This window comes from Hylobates moloch, unplaced genomic scaffold, assembly GCF_009828535.3.
Source record: "Hylobates moloch isolate HMO894 unplaced genomic scaffold, HMol_V3 SCAFFOLD_15, whole genome shotgun sequence".
Classification (NCBI taxonomy): domain Eukaryota; kingdom Metazoa; phylum Chordata; class Mammalia; order Primates; family Hylobatidae; genus Hylobates; species Hylobates moloch.
In genome coordinates this window covers 52,418,352-52,435,734 of record NW_026652290.1, presented here as the reverse complement: position 1 = coordinate 52,435,734, position 17,383 = coordinate 52,418,352, and the positions used below count along the sequence as shown (strand labels likewise).

The following is a 17,383-nucleotide window of genomic DNA, read 5'->3' as shown; positions in this document are numbered from 1 at the left end:
AGGTTCTTCATTACATCCCAGAACATACCAGGCTCATGCCAACATTGTACTCTAATGTGGTCTGCACGAAAAATACTCATTCCTATGACATAACAAAATTTGACTTGCATTCCTTCAAGGCCCAGCTAATTAACATTCTGCTTCTTCTGAGCTGTCTTTTCTAACCAGACCCTTTCCTTCACCAGGCCAGGATGACTGTACCCCTCCTACACTGAGTCTAAAATAGGCTCATCTCTCCCTTTTCTCCAGCCTGGCTTTGTTCTGGATAATCCTACATCACTCCATCTTGACTGGGAGCCTTTCCTTGGCAGGGCTAGTGTTCAACATTGGGTTCCAAGTTGTCTAGCCCAGTGCTCCACATAACTCAAGTATTTCAAAAAGTTCTTCTTGATGATGATGCCAGTGTTAGCTGCATAAGCAGGAAAAAACCTAACCCAGGGGTTAGGGATGTTTCCAAGGCCACAGTACAGCTCCTTGCCTTGTGTGGAAGGTAGGCTTTCTCTTCCCCACTAGGCTCTCGCCTGCTCTAGTCCTCAGTCCAGCTGAGTGGGGATGCAATGTCAGCCATCCAGTTCACCAACCACAGCTGCACTGTGCAAAAGGGATGGAAGAACAAAATACCCATGAGACAACACCGTGGCTTTTGAAACAGGTATGTAGGCTTTCTTGTTTAATAGCAGTTAAAAGAGGAAAATGTACAAGAGGAATAAACATGCTCTTTTCACAGAGGAGCTTTCCCATCTGTATCAGTAGCTTTACAAGTAAGTTTGAGAGAAAAAAGTTCCCTTTAGAGTTAAAAATGGACTTTCCTAATTTTCTCTATAAGTGTGCAACTATCTGTGCAAAATAAAAACGCCATTTCCAACACCTTTGTGAAAAGTAATTGTGAATGCAGGCAAAAAAAAGAAGAAGAAGAAGAAGAGGCAATTGCAGTCGAGAGGAGTCCTGGGAGAAGGGAGGCTAAGGTAGGGGAATTTCTGTAGCAGTTCCTAGAGAGTGTGCTCAGAGGCCTCATGAGGAAGGTCATGGCCAATGCCAATCTTGGGAGATAAAAGGCCGTAGGTCTGGGACTTGCTGAGTAAGCACTTGCCAAGTGTACAGTAAGGCTAGACTGACTTGGAGGACTGGTATGCAATGAGAACATTGGGCAATGCACCCTGGAAGCTGTACCTTCCCTTTGCCAACAGGATCTCACTTCCTGGTTCCCATTTTCAGGTCCTGTTCCTCCCTACCTGCAACAGCTTCATTTATAGCCTGCTCAAAGAGATTTTCCCTATGAATGTTAAAATGATGCAAGCAGCCTCTATTACTACTGAAACCTAATAGAGTCCCAAACTGGACTGTCCCTTCAGGAATATAGACCTGGTTTCCCCAAGAACTTGGCCAAGGGTTCATCCTGACCAGAAGCCATATAGGCTTCTAGCCATCTGTGTGCTTGCCCTCTTATTGAGGCCCACCATGGTACTTCTACATCTCTAGGAATTTGAGGCCATATCTGAGGAGTCTGATGGGTCTGGGCACACATGCTTTGCACAAGTCCTCTCAAGGGTTCGCCCAGCTACAGGTTATAGACAAAACTAAAAACATCCCACTTTTCTACTTCAAAAACTTGACATTGCTCGTCCCTGTTTTTACCTTCCCTGGCCTACCAAGAATATGTCTCTACATACAACTCAGTAGCTGCATGTTGCTTTTTGTTAGATAAGGTGAAGGCAGACTAAGAATGGAGAGAAGATATATCAAAGGGTCCATCTTTATATCTTGAGCTCGAATAAGCTTTTTCTTTCATGGGACTTCTGTGCAGAATAACCCCTATTCCTCCACCTTGTTCACCTTTTCCTCTATAGCACAGTTCTTCCAAGGCAGAGGTTTGAGACCAGACCAGCAATGATGATCCTCTAAAAAGACAAACACTGTGGCATGCTTACACATCTCTCCATTTCCACTTCAAAGTCTCTCAGCACTTAAAGCTGAAGAGATCTTGCTGCAAACTGGGTACTAGCAAAGAAAAGAGTTTTGAACTCTTCTCAAGCAATAGAACTTCAGATTAATATAATCGTTTCTCACTTGTTTCAACAAAGATGAGAGCTTGGCGATGCCATTTTGGCTCCTGCCTTCTCTTGGCTTATCAAGTTCTGAGTGGCAGTGCTCATCCCTTACCCTCTCCTGAAACCCTGGCCAACCACCCAGCCCTCCGGATGAGCCTCAGCGGCATCTGTGAGCTCACATGTAGCCTGGTCTCTCCAGCTTTGAGGAAGTTTATATGTCTGTGTGCACATCCTCTTCCCCATGACTATCAGGATGTGATAGGATATGGTGAGGTGGGGGGGGTTGGGGAGGGGGAAGGAAGTACTTCCCTCCCCAGAAGCAACTCAGTAGCTGACAAGGGTAGTGAAGAATTCTGTTTGATGAGTCTCTCCTCCCACCAATCCAAGCTGGAAATGCCTGTGTGGCTTATTTGTCATTGTTTGGTGATGCACAATTATACCCTTGCCAGTAGCCATCTTTCTGCTACTTGCCAGTAGCATCTTTCTGAAGTGTCCTAAAGTACAGTTTCCCCCGACTGACCTCATAGCAAAGCCCTTGCATTAAGTCTCAGGAGTCCATCTGGGACAATGTGTGCAGCCTCCAAGCTAAGCTGCTCCAGGCTTTAGAGATTGGAGGACAGGATTATAGGCAATCTTTCTCAGACAAAGCCAAAGATGGCTTTGGGGATCTCAAAAGAGGATGGGAACTTGGGGCTTGAGCAACAAAATAATATCTAGGATATTATTTAGTGAAGGACAGTTGGGCCAGAGGCAACAAGCCACAAGCCACGGTTGGCTCTGTCAATTTTATGGTAATAATGTCTCCATCCCTAGAGGCATCCAGTCCAGTCATGGCTGCCCCCACAGTGCAGAGCTGGTGACATTTCCTTAAAGATGATAGCCAAAAAGCTGGTTTTAAAACATAAAGGAACAATCCCAACTAATCCTCAGGTTTCACCTAAGGGTAAGGTAAGGGCCATTTTTAGGCTTCTGAAATCTGAACTATTTCAATGGCATTACTGGAGAAGGCTAAGTCTGAAACACCCTGTGAAGGCCTACGGAAATAACTGTTGATTTATGTCCTGAACCAAGTGCTCTGACTGTGAATGAACGAAATGAGATGAACAGGGAAGGGATTGGGTCTCTGATTCCATGAAAACTGGCTTTCAAGATCCAGAAAAACTCTTCGAGTTGAGACTCAACACTCCTAGAGTTGGGGCAATATGCAGTTAAACATGGGATCCAATTATTACCGCTCTCTACTTAGCTGTATCCTGCCCCAGGAAAATTTGCAGTAAAAGCCTCGGGTTAGATCAGGCTAAAGAAACTGCCATTCTTGGCGGATCGTAATGAAGCTGTCATCTTGCCATATGCCATGCTTGTTCACAAGCCAGTGAAAGTAAGTAGACTGAGGAGATGACCCTCCAGAGCTGCCCTTAGTATACTAAATAGTAATGTTTGCCAGGCCCTTTCCTTGTATTGAGAACAATCAGCCTCATCTATGCGGTGAATGGGCATCCAAGAGTGAACAGGACATATTTTAGTATCCTTTTGCTTACTCGCTCTACCTCCCAGTACCGGATACCCACTTTTTATGGTTCCTAAGCCCCAGACCTAAGCTTTAGAGCCATGGATGAAAGGTGGTTCATCACTGTGGGATTGATGATACCACCATCTCTAAGATAACACAGATAGTGTAGTAATAACTTCCCCTGAGTCCCAGCCTAGCAACATCTCATGTACTTGCTTATTCTTGTGCCTCTTTTACTATAGAGAAATGTTATGTGAATACTGCACAGGGGTTAATAAAAAAATACATATGCTCTCTTTGAAGAAGAATGCACAAATGCAGGGTCAGCTGGGGCTGGATCCCAGACTAGGGGGCTGCAGCAGGTTGCCTCTGTGGGTCCGGGGCCACCCTTCATGAGTGGTGGCTGCTGATGAGTCCTCGGAGCTGCTTGGCCACAGTGTCAATGAGTTTCTGCTTGTCTCGCTCATTTTTCCGAAACTGTGCAAACATGTTGTTCTTGCGGCTAGTATCCTTCATCCTAAACAGAGAAGGAAAGAAAGAGGGCAACATGTTTGAGGAAACAATGGTGGAAGGAGAACCTGCAGGAAGCAGGATGGCAATGCATCTTAACCACTACCCAGAGTAATAAGAGAGTCCAGAATATCTCCACTATTAGGCCCACACTCACCTACTCATCAGGAAGCTGGCATTCTGGCACCTACAGCCCTCCCAACTTCAGTCACCTTTGGAAACTAGTCAAGACCCAGTTTTGGAGGGGCCAATCTCCTTATCCCTTATACCTGCTCCATCTAATACATTCTCTTCTCTCAGCAGGTATGTACCTGTTATAGGTGTCTGGGACAGGGAACAGCTCTGCTGGTCAATAAGCCCTTATAGAATGTCTAGGATCCACTCATTACGTCATGAACCTGCTAAATCCTGATAGGACCTTTGAGATAATATTTGAAAGGTAAAGCAGGAAAAGTGTTCTTAACTAGCAATTCCAACAGAATATGAATAACTGAAGGCCACTGTGTATTTCTAAACCTCACTCTAGCTGGCTACTCTATCCTATCCCTAACAAAACTAAGGGCTTGACTGACCTTTTTCATTTTGTCTCAGGGTAAAGGCACATAGGCGGTGTGGTGGCTAAGAGCGTATGGTGCTGAGGAAAGCATGTGCCAAATGGCTGGGCCATCCTTTCACTCCATAAACCAGAGCTTTTTACATGAGAAGCCTTTGAGTTCTCAATGGCTGTCTGTACCCCTGGACCTTTGACCTCTGGGTCATGCTAAAGCTTCATAGATGGCGTATTCCTAGAACACAAACCATGGGCAATTCTGGCCAGTGGTTCTTTCAGACAGAGAGCCCTAACTGGGAAACCTGGACAAGAAAGTCAAGACTAGGCTGAGATGGTCACAGAACCCCCAAGTCTTACTAAGCAACTATGACAGAATTCAGGAATCTGCTATTCCCTGCAGAGGGCCCACAACCCCTGACATCTATTGGTGGCCACTAACTCTTGTCCTAGCTGCTGCACACCAGACCCATATCCCACAGCTAGTTCCAGTGTTAGACAATTGAGAACATGCCAAGACAGATTTCTCTCTGGGATAGGGGCAGGCCAGTCTTCACCAGAGTTGGGCCAGCCCTCTGACTTCACTGCTCCCTGGGCTGTATGGAGACAGGCTAGAAGAGGGGAGGGAAGGAACATGGCACCGGGCTATAAATTGCCCCTAGGCATATTTTCCAGGGGCCTTTGGGCCAATCCTGCACCATTTTCTCCCCCACTGTGGGTGGCCCTTTGCAGAGGAGCAGATTAGAGGCCAGTGAGTCAAAAAGCCAGAGATCCCACAGGGGCATTTATGTTTGGTATATATGATATAAATTTACAATATATATATTCCATAAGGGCATTATATGTAGCAAGAAGGTTCTAATGAGCACCACAGATGTATGGCTCTGGCTAACAGTGATAGCTACAAACTAATTAAGAATTATCTCGGCTGGGCACAGTGGCTCACGCCTGTAATCCCAGGACTTTGGGAGGCCGAGGCGGGTGGATCACGAGGTCAGGAGATCGAGACCATCCTGACTAACATGGTGAAACCCCGTTTCTACTAAAAATACAAAAAAAAAGGGCCAGGCATAGTGGCAGGTGCCTGTAGTCCCAGCTACTCGGGAGGCTGAGGCAGGAGAATGGTGTGAACCTAGGAGGCGGAGCTTGCAGTGAGCCAAGATCACACCACTGCACTCCAGTCTGGGTGGCAAAGCAAGACTCCGTCTCAAAAAAAAAAAAAAAGAATTCTCTCACTGATCTAAGCTCAAGAGCCTTCAGGCTGGAATTACTCATCAAGCAAACTCAGAACACTGAATATAAGGTACGACCACGCACATGTGGAGGCCTGTGCTTGGAGGGGAAGAAGAAGGGGAAGTGACTGCGCTAGTTGAAGAGAAAGCACGAGGGTTCTTAAGACTCTGATAATTACTGTATTTGTTCCCTAACACACTAGTTGCACAATTATGTTTGTAGAACTGGCCTAGTTTTAGATAGTTCCAAAGAAAGATTCCCTTTCCTCTGCTGGGTATACAATATATCTAAACATTAACAACAACACAAAACAAACAAAAAGAAATAAAGAAAATCACTTGCTATATTCATAGGACATTTAGTTTAATATCCTACATTATCATTAATTTCATGACTCCTGGAAGCAGCTGAGAGACAGGCAGCCCACTGGCTTTCGGCTCCCAGAGGGAAGCTCCTGTAATATCTAGGAGTAAGAGGGTAGTCTTTGGCCACAAAGGCTAGAATGTCTTGGCCATTAAGACCTGGAGTTGGAACGAGGCACTGTAAAGATAAACTCAAGTACCCTGAGGGCTAATGGTGGCCTGCTGGTTTCTACTCAGGAATGCTCCAAAAGCAAAAGTCAGCCCTCCCACCTTCCATCCCACTCGAAAGCCCAGTATCCTGTTCTACTTTATTACAGCTATGGCCACCTCTCAATGATGCAGGGGCCACTTCTTTTCCCTAAATGTCTTTAGTAGGTCTTTCGTCTTTCTGTTTCACCCTGCCAAGAAGGGCCAGGTTGAAAATGAGAGTCAAGATCTGATGGTAGAGCTGGCTGTGGAAAAGCAGGAATAGGTCAGGTAAAGGGGTCAATTCCTATGAGGCTGGGAGATACGGATTATAGTGATCTGGATGCCCTTTGCTCTGCTGTGTTTGGAAGGAAGCTTTTAAACTCTTCTGATTGCTAGGGCTAAGCACATAGCTTCTTTACTGGCCAACGCTCCAGAATGATAGGGAGAGGCTAATTATTTTAGACTATTGTTGAGCCATAGGAAGTGGATGAGCCAGTATTTCCTAGATCCAGAGATTCTTGGGAATGGAGGAGTAAAGGACTGCTGAGAGAAGTATATAACTGAAGGGAATCCCAGAGCCCATTTGAAGGACACCTATGACCATTAAATATGACCATTTAAGCACCAACTCAAAGGTCAAAGTGTTCCCTTCTTTCAGCTTGGCACCAAGAACTGTGGGATTAAGACTTGCCTCTAATAAAGGGTCTTCTATAAGAGATGAGGGGTTCTAGATTTTAAAGCCACCAGGAGGTAGGGGAGGCTGCTGAGGAGCTCCCTTTGGTCAGGGCTTTATTTCAGGCCCCACACTAGCAAGACTATTGAGTGTGCCAAGAAGCTGAACGGGAACAACCCTTTACCTGACACAATGGGAGAAAATCCCTGCCACCACTCCCAGCCCCAAAGGAATTAGTAAGCCAAGGGTCACTCTAAGGGCCAAGATAGAGAAGGCAGCCAGCCAGTTGGCACCAGGCTGGTTTAGTAGATTAGTATGTCAGGGCGGGGACAACTCAGAGGCTAGGGATTTTAGTGTTGTCATTAGTGTCAATGAGGAAACCAGAAGGACTTGCCTCAAAGTGATGGAAAAGGCTCAAGTGAATAATATACTTACTCTCTAGATATCCTAGGGCAGAAGGTCAGTGGGAGAGAGAACCATGGGAAACAAAGTTAAAATGGAAACATCAATCTCTGACGTGGTCAGGAGAAAACTGCAGTCTGAGTTTTTAGTCTCTTGGCTCCAAATACATACCCCTGCATCATGCTCTTGCCTACCCTTCACCTCTTCCCCTTTTCTCCCCCTTTCATATTACATAGTAAGAAGGATAGACTTTGACCTCTCCTTCTGCTTAAGGCTCCACTCTGACTTCCTGGACTCTAAGCCTTGTCTTCCTGGGATTTAAGACATGGTTGACTGGCAATATATGTAGACTTCCTACACTGCCTAGATGCAGGGCATTCTTCCAAGTAGCTGGGGATTAACTAGTTTCTCAGATTTCAAGAGAAACCTGCCTTTTTATATGGGTCTTGGTCTCTGACCTGCCAGCTCTCTAATAGATTAGCAAAGCCAGAGCCAGGCTTTAATACATAGCATTTCCCAGCTTCTGGGTGACATATTTGTTAGCCCTGAGATTTCCTGGAGCTGCCTAACCTACTTTCAGTGGTAGCACCTCTGCTTCAGAGAGGCTACAGCTCTGTGGCAGGGAACCCTCTGCAGGCTAGTGACTGCTTAAGGCAAGAATTAGACACCTTCTCCAACACAGCTTTGTGGGATAGTCAGCACAATAAAGCTCAGTCTGGTAGGGGGTGGGAGTTGGGAACAGATGAAGGTTTCAATAATTCTAAATAATTTCCAGGGATTCTCTACTAGGAACCAGAGAAGCCATCTGTTCTGTGGAGTTGCACTATCCATCATCATACCCCAGATGACTAGGGCAGCCTCATTCTGTTCACCAGGCTAGCCTGAGCCCCAAACCAAGCCATTTTTTTCCTTCTCTTGCCATCTCTAGTAAGAGACACTAGTAAGAGACCCATTAAACTAGAAGGTAATGTCAGAGTCCAATTCTGATCCATACTTGGCCTAGCTTGTTGGCCTCAGGAATTAATAAGCCACAGGAGGAAGACTGGCCTGCCAAGTCCAGTGATTGAGATTGCTGACAGCACCCATGGCCTATGGCAACTTCCAGAACAAGGCTATCTTTCACGGTATTGGCAGTGGCAAAATTATCTTCTATGTCAACCCCCAATCCCTGTCTCCCCATCTCCCAACACAGACCACTGGGCTAGGTACTACTCACTTCTCAAGCAGGGTCAGAGCAGTCACTGGGTTTACCCGGAGGTACTTGCAGTTGGGCTGACCATAGTCAGCAAGGTAGGTTGACCAATCCCACTGGATGAAAAGATCCAAAAGCTGTAAAATATCCAAACCCCACCCCAGGGATTAGACAGACAAGAAAAACCAAGATTCCAGAAACTTCATCATCCTTCACTACCAGCTAATAAATTGGATATATAAAAATTAAAATATAATAAGAAAAAGAACAGCTACAGACTATTCTTTCAACCAAGAAAATAAATGAGTAAACATTAGATGGCAGACTTATCTCTGCCATAAGCAGTATGGAAATGTTGCTAAGACTATATGCCAGCAGTTAGCTCTCAGAGGCAACCCTGTAAAGAAACTAACACGGGACTGAATAAAATATGATAATAATATCATAATAATTATTCACTTACTCATTTGATAAATACTTATCAAATGCCTTCCACATGCCAAGAACCATTCTCAGTATTCAACAAAGAACAAATAAAGGTGGATGTAGTCCAGTGCCACATATGCAATTGTTTGAACTTCAAGGTTAAAAGGTCTGGGTTCAAGTATCAGTTTTGTGACTTGCTGTACTGACTTAGCCCAAGTGACTTAGGTAATACAGACATATACACATGCCTATATACAAATAGGACACACAGATAACACAGAAACACTGAACCAAGGCGTAAATGGATCATGTAGCATTTATAAGAGGCAATATGTGTTATGTCTATGCAGACACAGGCTAAGAAGATGAAATCAGGGCCATAGTAGATTAGCCCATGATTGAGGACACAGAGTCTAGCTAGAATTGGGTTATGAGTGTTGAAGAGAAGTGCCAAGAGCTAGATGTGTGAAAAGACAATGAGAGCTTTCTGAGGGTGAGTTGAGTTCTGACACTGGGGAGATTTTGACTGAGAGAAACTAAACTTTTGTCAAAGGCTTTCCTTCCCAGTCAGTTTTAGCCTCAGACATCACACTAACAAATATTCAAAAATTATAACTAAGTAAAACAAACAAATAAAAGCTTCTAGAAGGGGCACAGTCCCAGACTCACATCACTGCATAGAGGGAGAACCCTCACAGTACTTTTTGACTCAAGACATTCTCCATTTCTCCCATTCCAGGAGATAGGTAAGTGCTGATGAGGACAAGTAAATGGCTGGCTGTGCAGAATAAAGGCAGAGAGGCCAAGAGTGCCATCATATCCAGTGCCAGAGCCTGGGCTCTAGGCACACCTTCCTGCATGTCTGTCTTCACTGTGCAGCTGGGCAAACAGGCAGTATGGGTCTTGCCCTATTTGGCCAAGTCTCCACTTCATCCAGTTTCTTACAATAGCTGTTATGAACTTCCTGAAGCAGGATGGGAATTGGCTGAAGTCCCAAACCTAGAACTGAGAAAAGCCCCTACACCCTCAGCCAAGAAAGGGATTTTAGAGATGAGAGAAGGAGTAGGGGAGAGACAGGCACGCTGGTTGGTCTGGGCCAGGATGGTCCCAAACGGCCCCTCAGGCCATTTTCAGGTCATGCCTATTTTCACTGGCAAGTTAAAAGGCTTCTACCACTTCCTTCTGCTGACCCAAGGCCTCAGAGAGTTATCCTTTAGAAGAGAATTTCCCTTGACTTTCTACTCTAGCATCAGTATTTCTTTCTTTCTTTTTTTTTAAATTATACTTTAAGTTGCAGGTACATGTGCACAACGTGCAGGTTTGTTACATATGTATACATGTGCCATGTTGGTGTGTTGCACACATTAACTCGTCATTTACATTAGGTATATCTCCTAATGCTATCCCTCCCCCTCCCCTCACCCCACGACAGGCCCCGGTGTGTGATGTTCCCCTTCCTGCGTCCAAGTGTTCTCATTGTTCAGTTCCCACCTATGAGTGAGAACATGAGGTGTTTGGCTTTTTGTCCTTGTGATAGTTTGCTCAGAATGATGGTTTCCAGCTTCATCCATGTCCTTACAAAGTACATGAACTCATTCTTTTTTATGGCTGCATAGTATTCCATGGTGTATATGTGCCACATTTTCTTAATCTAGTCTATCATTGATGGACATTTGGGTTGGTTCCAAGTGTTTGCTATTGTGAATAGTGCCACAATAAACATATGTGTGCATGTGTCTTTATAGCAGGATGATTTATAATCCTTTGGGTATATACCCAGTAATGGGATGGCTGGGTCAAATGGTATTTCTATTTCTAGATCCTTGAGGAATTGCCACACTATAGCATCAGTATTTCTGTCCTATGGTCTTCAAAGACCACTCAAGACAGCTCCACTTTACTTGCTTCCTGGGACCACAACAGGCACTGAGAGTACCCCTTGTTCTAAAGTTCTTTCAGTACTGTGCTTTACATATTTCACTATGTTTTCCTGCAACTCCTAGGGAAAGAACTATGAAAAAGGATAGCGTTTTTTCAATTAAATTTTTTTTTCACAAATTAAAAAACTCTTAAGAAGCCTTTTACTATTTGCCTATTGAGGAGCTGATAAGAAAAGTGAATGAATATCAGAAAAGTCTAATTGGAAAATCATTTCTTAAAGCTATTTTAGATATTACTTTTTCAGCATATATGGACATATACATGCATGTAATAAAACTACCTTCTTTTTAAATGAATTCCTAATTTCTGTGATGGAATTAATGTATTAGTATTTCAGATTTATTGCTAATACTACCATGTATTTCTGGTTAATGACACATGGGAAGTCACTAGTGGACAGTGGATAGAAGTTCATGGCTTAGCTCTAAGTTATGGGATCTTTGGGGTGTCGCTTTTCTGGCTGGAAACCTGTGGCCAGTGGCACCTTTGCCTGAGTTTTGCTCTGGCCCACTGGGTTTGTTCCACCCACTTGGCCTGGGAGGCTGAGCTCACGCCTGCCAGGGACACTGGAGTCAGGTGTGGAGCAGCAAGGGGTGTGTGTAAGTGTGGAGTCCGGCCACTGCACAGTCAAGACATGCTGGGTGCTGCCATGGGGTGGGCAGCTCCAGGTGCTGGCATGGGCACCAATTCTCTGTGAGAATACAGCTGGACCAGGTGCACTGCATGCAGCTTTCCTGGATGGCACCAGGGAATGTGGCAGCACCCAGAAGCTTGGAGATGCCAGGAACCACAGGGCCCCAAAGAGGGAGTCACAGCCCTGGCTCAGGGAGCTCCCAGGTCTGGGCTCTACAAAGGGCTGCAGCTCTTCTCTCCTTCTCTTCACCCACAATGTGGCAAGCAGGGGGCATATTTCAGCCCTGTTTGTGTTACCCCAGCTCTTTTAGCCTTGCCATTCAGTGGGTCTCAAGTTCTTGTCCTGCGACCAGGAAGAATGAGGTACACAGACAAGTGGAGGGTGAGCAAAATGAAGAGATTCATTGAGCAATAGAACAGCTCAGAGATGACCCACAGTGGGAAGCTCCTCTCAGTAGCCAGGGTGTCCCAGCAAGTATTCAGCTTCTAGCAGAAAGGGTTGCTCCTCTCTGCAGGCAGGTTGTCTCAATAAGTGTTCAGCTATCAGCAGAGAGAGTGGCTCCTCTCTGCAGCTGGTTGTCCTGTTGTCTTTCTGTCCTCTCCTCTGCTCTGGCTGAGCCCAGGGCTTTTATGGGCCTCAGAGGGGAGGAAGTGCATGCCAACTGGTCCACAGGTAGCCAAGTCCCTACTCTGGTCCGTGGGACTGGCAGCCTGGCCACAAGCCTTCAGGCCTCACTGGGGACCTGCCCCCTTCTGCCCAGGAACCTGTCTGCTTTCTGCTCCCATTCACGGCACCTGGGGTTGGCCCCAACTTTGCTCCGAGACTGGAGCGGCACTGACAACAGGGAGAAGCCATGCAGTGAGAGCAGGCACTTCCAAGCCTACAAGGGCAGGGAGGGCCTTCTCAGGCCCCCAAGAGAGAAGGGATGCCTGGGTCTGCAGCCACGGTTTGGGTGGCTGCAGCTGTGCTGGGGGTGGAGAACCGGGTTCCTGCCTGCTCTGTGGAGCAGGAGGCCTGGGTCTGCAGCTGTGGTTTGGGTGGCTGCAGTTGTGCCCAGGAGGGTAGGGCTCTTGCCTGCTCCCCAGCTCCCACCAGCTCCATGGAGTATGCAGCCCCGGTCTTGCCTCCCTGCTGCAGCCAGCATGATGGCAGTGGTGGGCCATTTAGGGCAGCCACTACCATCATAAGGATTTCCATTTTTGTCTTCCTGCCAAAGTCAATGCCAATGGTGAGTCTAAGAGCTCTGAATGACAAGCTATCTAATTTATTCCACTACAGTCATGGAAGCTACATAACTCTATTAAGTTCAACCACCATGAGCCTACAGATCACACTTTGGGTCCATGTTGCTTCCCACAGTCTTTTAGGGTGGCCCAAAGTTAGGTCTTATGGCCTTCTCTGAGACAGATGGACAGCGAGTGGACTCTGAGGGTACTTAACTAAGTTAGCTGCTTGGAGGCACACTTCTACTGGATTCCATAAAACAGTGTTAGAATGAACAGCCAAGAAAACCAGCAGGCCTATTTATCCATATACTACTTTGATTTCCAGACTGACTTTCAAGGTCAATCAGGCCCTCCCAGCCTGATTCTCCACATACAACAACCTTGTTAGATTGCTATAAATTCTCTTGCAAGAACACTCAATTATCACTAGAGACCACTAATGTTTCTTTTTTATTTTTAAATCTTTCATTTGGAAATATTTCAAATTTATCAGAAAGTTGAAGGAATAAGCATAGTATAAAGAGCAACATATTGCTTCCATCCAGATCCATCCGCTGTCAATATTCTACCCCACATGCACCAGCACTTGAATTCTCTTTCTCTTCACATACATACACCCATGCATGTACACATATGCTATTTCTTTTCTTGAGTTTCTTCAAAGTAAACTGAGACCTTATTCCCAAATACTTCAGTGTTTCTAAGGATTAGGAATATTTTCTTATATAATCACAGTATAATTTTCAACTTCAGTTAATTTAATGTTGATATGATCCATATTCAATTTTGTAAGTTGACCTACTAATATCCTTTATAGCCTCTTTTATTTTTGTTCCACTATATGATATAATTTTAGGATTGAGTATTACGTTTAGTTGTCATGTCTCTTTAGTTTCCTTTAATCTGGAATATTTATACAACCTTTCTTTTTGTTATATAATATTGACATTCTTGAAGAATATAGTTCCCCTGCCTCCATTTTTTCCCAGTTTGGTTTTGTCTAGTGGCTTCTTATAAGATTCAAGACTGAATTCTTTAGCAGAATACTGTGTAAGTGATACTGTGTCCTCCTCAGGGTATCACCTCTGGAGGCATACAAATGCTCATTTTTCCCCTCATTGGTGATATTAATTTTGATCACCTGATTAAGATGTCTGATTTCTTCCAACATCTGGTTATTATGTTTTCCTTTGGAACTGTGAAGATTTGGAACTGTGAAGACATTCAAATATCTGTTATCCAGTGAGGATTCTTGCCTAACCCCATCTTTACTATGATGGCTGCAAACTGCTGATATCTCAGCACCATCCTTCCTTGCACATTTGTGAGTTGTCACTCATTCTACTGTAAGCAAGTACTCTCTCTTCCCTGCTATTAATCTATCTATCCATTTGTTATTGGCACAAACTCACCACCGTGCCCCTCCCCTCCCCTTCCTTCCTTCCTTCCCCTCTTTCTTTTCTCCTTTCCTTTCCTGTCCTTTCCTGTCCTGTCCTGTCCTTTCTTCTTTCTCTTTCTTTCTTTCTTTTTCTTTTTCTTTTCTTTTTTTTTTTTTCCTGCCTCAGCCTCCCGAGTAGCTGGGACTACATCTTTTTCTTCTTTCCCTCCCTCCCTTCCTCCCTTCCTTCCTTCCTTATTCTTTTTTTTTTCCTAAGAGACCAGTTCTTGCTCTGTTGCCCAGGCTGGAGTGCAGTGGTGCAATCATAGCTCACTGCAGCCTAGAACTCCTGGGCTCAAGTAATCCTCCCACCTTCACCTCCCTGAGTAGCTAGGACTACAGGCACACACCACTAAGCCCAGGCTAACTTTTAAATTTTTATTTTTGTAGAGATGAGGTCTTGCTATGTTGCCCAGGCTAGTCTGGAACTCCTGGGCTCCAGTGATCCTCCTGCCCCAGAAAGTACTGATTTCTAAAGTTACTTAGGTTAGTTACTTTCTTTGTTATTACTTTCAATATGGTTGTGTTTTTCTTTTATAATTCAGCTATGTTCCTTTTTCACTGCTTGTGTTCAATTTTTGATTCCCCCACATTCCAGTTGATTTTCATTATTAATTTTGGGGTATGTGAAACAATTCTATAGTTCTGAGAGTAACAGCAATATAAAAAAGTGTTCTCAGAGAAGTATTACTCCCTCCTCATCCCAGCCTGTTCCCATTCTCCCCACTTCTTTCTACATATTTCCTATTCATTCCTGTAGATAACCAATCTAGTTTCTGGTTTATCCTTCTTTTATTTATTTTACACCAATGAGCAGAAACATATATATTTTCTTATATCTTCCTCTTTGTCTCTTGAAGGGTAGCATATCATAGCTACTCTTTTATGCTTTGTTTTGTCATGTAATGGTGTATCCCAGAACTCACTCCCTAGAAGCTCATTCCTCATTAATGATTATATTCTTGATTTATTCATGAAAATGTGGTTTTTGTAAACTAGGTAAGTAAAGTCATTTTCAAGGGACAGACCAGACATTACATTTTGGAGCATTTCATGTTAACTTGGTAGAATAGGAGAGTGTTAGATTTTTAGAGTAGGAAATTCTGATAAATGCTAAGGCTAATTCAATCAAAAGCAAACTCAACCCATCATTAATGATGCTTTGATTTCAAACACAGAGTTATCTGTTTGTGGTATTTAATAGAACAGGGGAACTAAACTAGTGTAGTAGTTGACGTAATACTTTATAAGCTACATAGGTTAATTAAAATGGTAAATTATGTGATTACTGGTTACTATACAAAAATGTGTGTAAGTGGAAAAAGATATGACAAGGGGAGACATTTTTAATCAGTTTATATATTAAACAGGCCACTATGATAGGATACTTTTTTTTCTTCCTATATAACTTTTATCTGTGTGACTCTTAACTAGGGCTTTGGCAAAGTTCTAAAGCTGCCTCTGCTATATTTCCTTGTGTATTTTTCAGAAAATTCCCTTGGCTTAGTAAGACTCAAATTGTAATTCTGATTTCATGGAGGGTGGGGACAGTGGAGAGGACCAAGAACTAGAAAGCATAAGCAACTTGCTAAAAATCACAAAGTAGACAAGTGGTAGAGACAGTTTGTTGGCTCACACTCCCCAAGATGCCACAGCTGGTTTTTTTTGTTGTTGTTGTTGTTGTTGTTTTGTTTTGTTTTGATTTTTTAATCCTGATTGATTCTGTCTGAGTTAGATACTCATCTGAGACTAGGCCAAATTTCTGAACAGACTTTCTTTTTTGCAAGAGTAGCTGGGAAAGAATAGAAAAATCCAAACAAGTCAAAGTGAAAACCAGTCCAAGGCCATACAGTGAGTTAACTGGACAGAGAACAGACAGCATTATAATAGTAGAACAAATGCAAAGTTCCAGGAACGACCTTAGGAATGCGATTATTATTAGGATAAAGCAGGACTCTGTTGATCCTTGTTAGTGCACACAAATATACATGTCTCCAGCAGCAAGTCTAGAAATAATTCAGATGGATGAGTTGCTCATGACTAAAGGATTAGAAGGAAATCGTCAAATAAAAATTATGGGCAATATTCAAGCAAACCATCCTGGGGGTACTTAAGTTTTCTTTGGCAGAAAGGATTACCCCAAAAAAACTCAGAAAATAGAAATGTGGAGCCTGGCGGAGAATGGCCTGCTTGTTCCTCCTCCTGGACTGTCTGTTACCAAATCAATTCATATCATGCCTATTCATGAGTGAAGAGAACTGTTAGACGTACCCTACCTTCATTGCCAATTCTTGGCATATGAGCCTCATCTCCCATGTAGATGGGAGCTCCCCAAGGATGGGGATTATGTTTTCTCCTTCTGACTCCTCAACAGCACAGACTATCAAATGGCTAGATTCTCAGCAGGTAGTCAGCAAAGACATGGCACATGGAATTAAATAGGTCAGCTAACATTTTGTAGCAATGATACTGGCTAGATGGTGGGAGAGACTTATACTTTGTGCTTCTCATATCAAACATTCAAATGGACCAAACCTAGGCTCCTCTTGCCCAGCACTGAAGAAAAGTTGTATAAGGAAGAAAGAAGCATCAAACAGGAGAGGTGATACCTATGACAGGTGAGTGGGAATCCAGTCCCAGACATTTGAATTCAAAGTTCCAATGGAAGATACCTATGACTAATGACTGGGAACACAGCAGATGTTTGGTGACATGTGGGCTGGGTCTTAGTAAGCAGCATGGGGCCTACCTCATGTTAGAGAAAGCCTCCTCTTTCCAGAAAACCTGCAAAGATTCCATGGGAAGCAAAGGATAGTATGAGCTAAGGTAGGCATGCAGACAGACACAGATGCTAAGACACACTGACAGTGGCCATACCCCTCTTCCCCAGGGGTGATTTTCTTTACATGTTTTTGCTTGAACAGGAATACTGAGTCCTGTAGAGAACTGTGCTCCCAAAGCAGGTGCGTCTTTGAAGTAAATTTGATGCAGGAAAACCTGAATTTGCACTTTATATACATTCCAGAAGAATTCTTCATGTTAAACAGGATAG

General features: G+C 44.0%; 1 protein-coding gene across 3 annotated transcripts in view; it reads right to left on the bottom strand.

Annotated features, from left to right (window-relative positions):
• Positions 1-637: 637 nt before the first annotated feature.
• EXOC6B (exocyst complex component 6B) overlaps positions 638-17,383 on the bottom strand; it is a 677,279-nt gene continuing 660,533 nt past the window's right edge. Inside the window, exons 21-22 of one of the 3 annotated variants that reach the window (XM_032178396.2) lie at positions 8,691-8,803; positions 638-4,075 (exon numbers count right to left, since the gene is read on the bottom strand). In XM_032178396.2, the coding sequence (XP_032034287.1) occupies positions 3,949-4,075; positions 8,691-8,803 (240 nt within the window). In that variant the 3' untranslated portion in view covers positions 638-3,948. The remainder of the gene's footprint in view (positions 4,076-8,690; positions 8,804-17,383) is intronic. The other 2 variants (XM_058428899.1, XM_032178398.2) reach the window with 2 other exon arrangements.